The sequence below is a fragment of the Otolemur garnettii genome, unplaced genomic scaffold (assembly GCF_000181295.1).
Source record: "Otolemur garnettii isolate 467f Iridium unplaced genomic scaffold, OtoGar3 scaffold00051, whole genome shotgun sequence".
NCBI classification, from domain to species: Eukaryota; Metazoa; Chordata; class Mammalia; order Primates; family Galagidae; genus Otolemur; species Otolemur garnettii.
Window position 1 is genome coordinate 491,113 of NW_003852446.1, and position 3,623 is coordinate 494,735.

A 3,623-nucleotide genomic window follows, 5' to 3' on the forward strand; every position below is an offset into this window, starting at 1 on the left:
TTTTTTTTGCGACAGCACCTCAAGCTGTCACCCTGGGTAGAGTGCTATGGCATCACAGCTCACAGCAACCTCAAACTCCTGGGTTCAAGCAATTCTCCCAGGGTTCAACTCCTGGGTTCAAGCAAGTCAAGCCTCTGCCTCCCTAGTAGCTGGGATTACAGGCACCTGCCACAACACCTGGCTATTTTTTGGTGGCAGCTGTCATTGTTGTTTGGCAGGCCTGGGCTGGATTTGAACCTTCCACCTAGTACAATGCTGGGAGACAGTTGATGACAGTTGTTGCACAATAGAGGCAACATTCAACAACTAATGGTGGAACAAAATAATCCTTTATTACATTTTCTTAAGAAATTAAACAGAGTGCCTTGAGTCAACTTGTGTAGGACAATCCCATATAAAGAAAATCATTAGAGAGATGGATTTATAAAATAGTAGTTTTACAGTTACTTTTTACAAGAGTTTTGGCCTGATTTTTGTGATATGTGTGTGCTGATTAAAGGTTATAATTAATGTTTTATTGATAATACTAGATTTATTTATTAATAAGATCTATCAATATATCAGGTAAATTAGCCTTCTGTTTTCTAGCCTAATTATCCTAGAAATCAGATCTATATAGTGAAAGATAACACAGAGTATTTGGCAATTATTCACTATTCATACTTGCTATCTCTCCAGCTCAAATTCCAAGTCATTACCAGGTTGCAGTACAATATTCAGCCATGGTTAGGGCTGGCATCACCAGAGGCACTGTCCCATAATAGGCAATCTCCAGAAACCAAAGGCTCCAAGGACTCTGATAAATTCTGTTCTTCATTTTCAGGCTTCATGTGGGAAGTGGCACCTGAATACTAATCTAACTAAGTGAGCCACATGGAAGCCAATCTGTCCTCCCTTCCAGGTTCTGCAATCACTCATCTGAACACATATACCTTATCCAATCTACCCATCCTGAAGTCTTTGTACTTCTATTTAAACCATATCCTCTCTCACTCCCTATTTTGGGCATGATGAAGTATAATTAACTGAAATAGCTCTTCTCACCTTTTTCACCTCTCTAGGGATCTGCTATTGAACTTACAAAACTCATTCCAGTACATGAAATACAATTTGTCCTTGACGTACCATTTGAGTTACAGTTGAGCTGTCATTCATATTGTTAAGTCCTTCATTTAGTAAGGCACTACTAACGTGCAGTAAACATTGATTAAATAAAATTAATACCAAGTTTTCTTGTCTTTTGGGAAATATAACCATTGTTATTATCTGGAAAGATAAAGAGTTTAGTGCATCTGGTGACTCAAAGGAGTTCCACAGTATTGTGGAAGGTAGTAATCTAGTTATAGAAGATGACTCAATTGATGGTTATTTACAGCTAAATTGTTATGAAGCAGGGCATTTCAATCCCACCTTTACAACCCAACCATTGGGCTCCCTCTTTGACCCAACCACACATCCATATCCCATACATTTGTCTCTAAAGCTATCTGCCCTTTATACTGAGGAATAAATATAATTTTTCATTCTTTTAACTAATTCATGTTACAAGTAATCAACACAAAACATCAGCAAAAATGACACACATTTAAATATGGCAGAGATGATTCACTAGCCAAATATCAATATTAAAAATAGAAACAGGAAAAAAATTAGCCATAGTGGAAATATTCATACCAAATAATGAATATTTAATCTCTGCTATATAACAGGTGAATTAGATGGCTTGGGGGAAAACAGGTATACATTTAAGGGGTTCATCTTAGATATAACCTTAACATTAAAGTTAGTGTTAATGTAGGAACTGAGCTGTGAACAGGCAATAGTAGAATTTCCTAACTCAGGACCAGGCACACAGCAGGGGCTCAGTAAATGTTTTCTGAATGAATGAATGAATGAATGAATGAACAAAGAGTCCTCTTCATATATCTGCAGTGTAACACTGGAATTTGAAGAACTGGCTTTAAAGTAGTCTGAATTTATGGATTAGTAAACTAGATTTGATTTTGGGAAAGTCAGTACTGAATATTATGTAGGTAGTTTTGTTAGTTAATTAAAATGACCACAAAGTAATTATTCTTACCCTTAATTTCTCAGCCTGAGAAGTTAATGAACTGTATCTGTTCCATGAATAATTGAGTTGAACTTGAAAGAGAACTCCCTATTCCAAAAGCCTCCCACACTAACAGTTAACTGTGATTTATCCTTTTACTTATGAATAATCTTAAGCATCTTCCATCTAACTTGACTGACAGTCTGTGCTTCCTCTGTCTTTATTCTCCTAGGAAGAAGATGTTACTCGTGAAAGTCGGTTTAATTTCAGTGGTTACGGGATGGGTCACTGCCTCCAAGTGAAAGATGGAACAGCTGTCAAGGCCACACCTGCAGCCAACCCACTCCCACAACCCCCAAAAGATGCAGATGCCATCAAGAAGAAGTTTGTGGATCGGGCAAAAAGGATTGACACTATATCTCGAGCTGCCTTCCCACTGGCCTTCCTCATTTTCAACATCTTTTACTGGATCACATACAAAATCATTCGGCATGAAGATGTCCACAAGAAATAGATGTGCCCTATAGACCTGGGACTTTCTTGCTTCAAGTGTTGTGCTTGTAAATACACAGTGAAATTGTCTTTATATCACTTTGACAGAGGAGGAGATTAAGGGAGGGGGGAGGGAGAGTCATGGGGTGGGTTACTTGGCACCTACATGAAAAAAGAAAACTCATGCAGGCAATGAAGGAAACTGCACAAAATTAAGGTATTGCAGAATCACAAGAGCATAATTCCTTTCCATAGTATTTAGCACTGTTCTTTCAGATGACATATCAATCAGACATGATATGCAGGGTCAAGTTCTAGAACACTATTTACTTTTTGGTCTGGTTTGGCTTTGACCAATTCTGTCTGGTATTGCCAAGTTAGCTTAAAACACATATACACACATACTTCGAAAATGCTTATACCATCTGACCATAGTGACTAGCCTATAGTGAGTTGAGGACCAAACTTTTTCAGGAAAATGCTGCCTCCTTTTTAAAACAAGTCTCCTAAGCTACATTCTTTACAATGTCTGTAATTAGTGTTTCACCTGAGAAATCCTTTTGTGGGTTGTAAATTATTTCTACTTATCCAGAAAACAATAATAAACAAACATCAATGACAAAGAACAAATTTCTACTTTACTGTCCGTATAGGTGTGCATTTTAATATTATTTTTCTTTCCTGGATGTAATTTTGGAGTTAAATTATGTATTATGTATTGTGTAATTGAATTGATAGTATACCCTCTAAGCACTCATTTTATTTTAGATCCAAGTTAGTGCACTATATATATATATGTATATATTTTTTTCCCCGCTTTGGCTATACTATGAGCAAGTTTAAGTGCCCAAGTGTGACTTAGCCATTGCAACCACTCAGCCACAGTATTTACGGAGATGGTGTGTCCTGAACAGTGTAGCTCAGATTAGCTTGAACTTTCCATTTCTGCTCTCATTGTAGTGTAATAGTGTACTAGTCCTAATGTCTACTGACCCATGATTTCTACTGTCAATCCAAGTGAATATCGTTTTCAATATCCTTGACTAACTTAAAGAATTTTGAAATTGTACTGTGATTTTCA

The 3,623-nt window shown here is 37.0% G+C and overlaps 1 protein-coding gene across 5 annotated transcripts in view; it reads left to right on the forward strand.

The window, feature by feature from the left end:
* The window catches only part of GLRA2 (glycine receptor alpha 2), a 192,475-nt gene extending 189,796 nt beyond the window's left edge, over positions 1 to 2,679 (forward strand). The window contains exon 10 of one of the 5 annotated variants that reach the window (XM_012806406.1): positions 2,283 to 2,564. In XM_012806406.1, coding sequence (XP_012661860.1) covers positions 2,283 to 2,564 — 282 coding nt within the window. Of the gene's footprint in view, positions 1 to 2,282 lie in introns of all 5 variants that reach the window. The other 4 variants (XM_012806407.1, XM_003791851.3, XM_003791850.3 and 1 more) reach the window with 4 other exon arrangements.
* Positions 2,680 to 3,623: the final 944 nt, after the last annotated feature.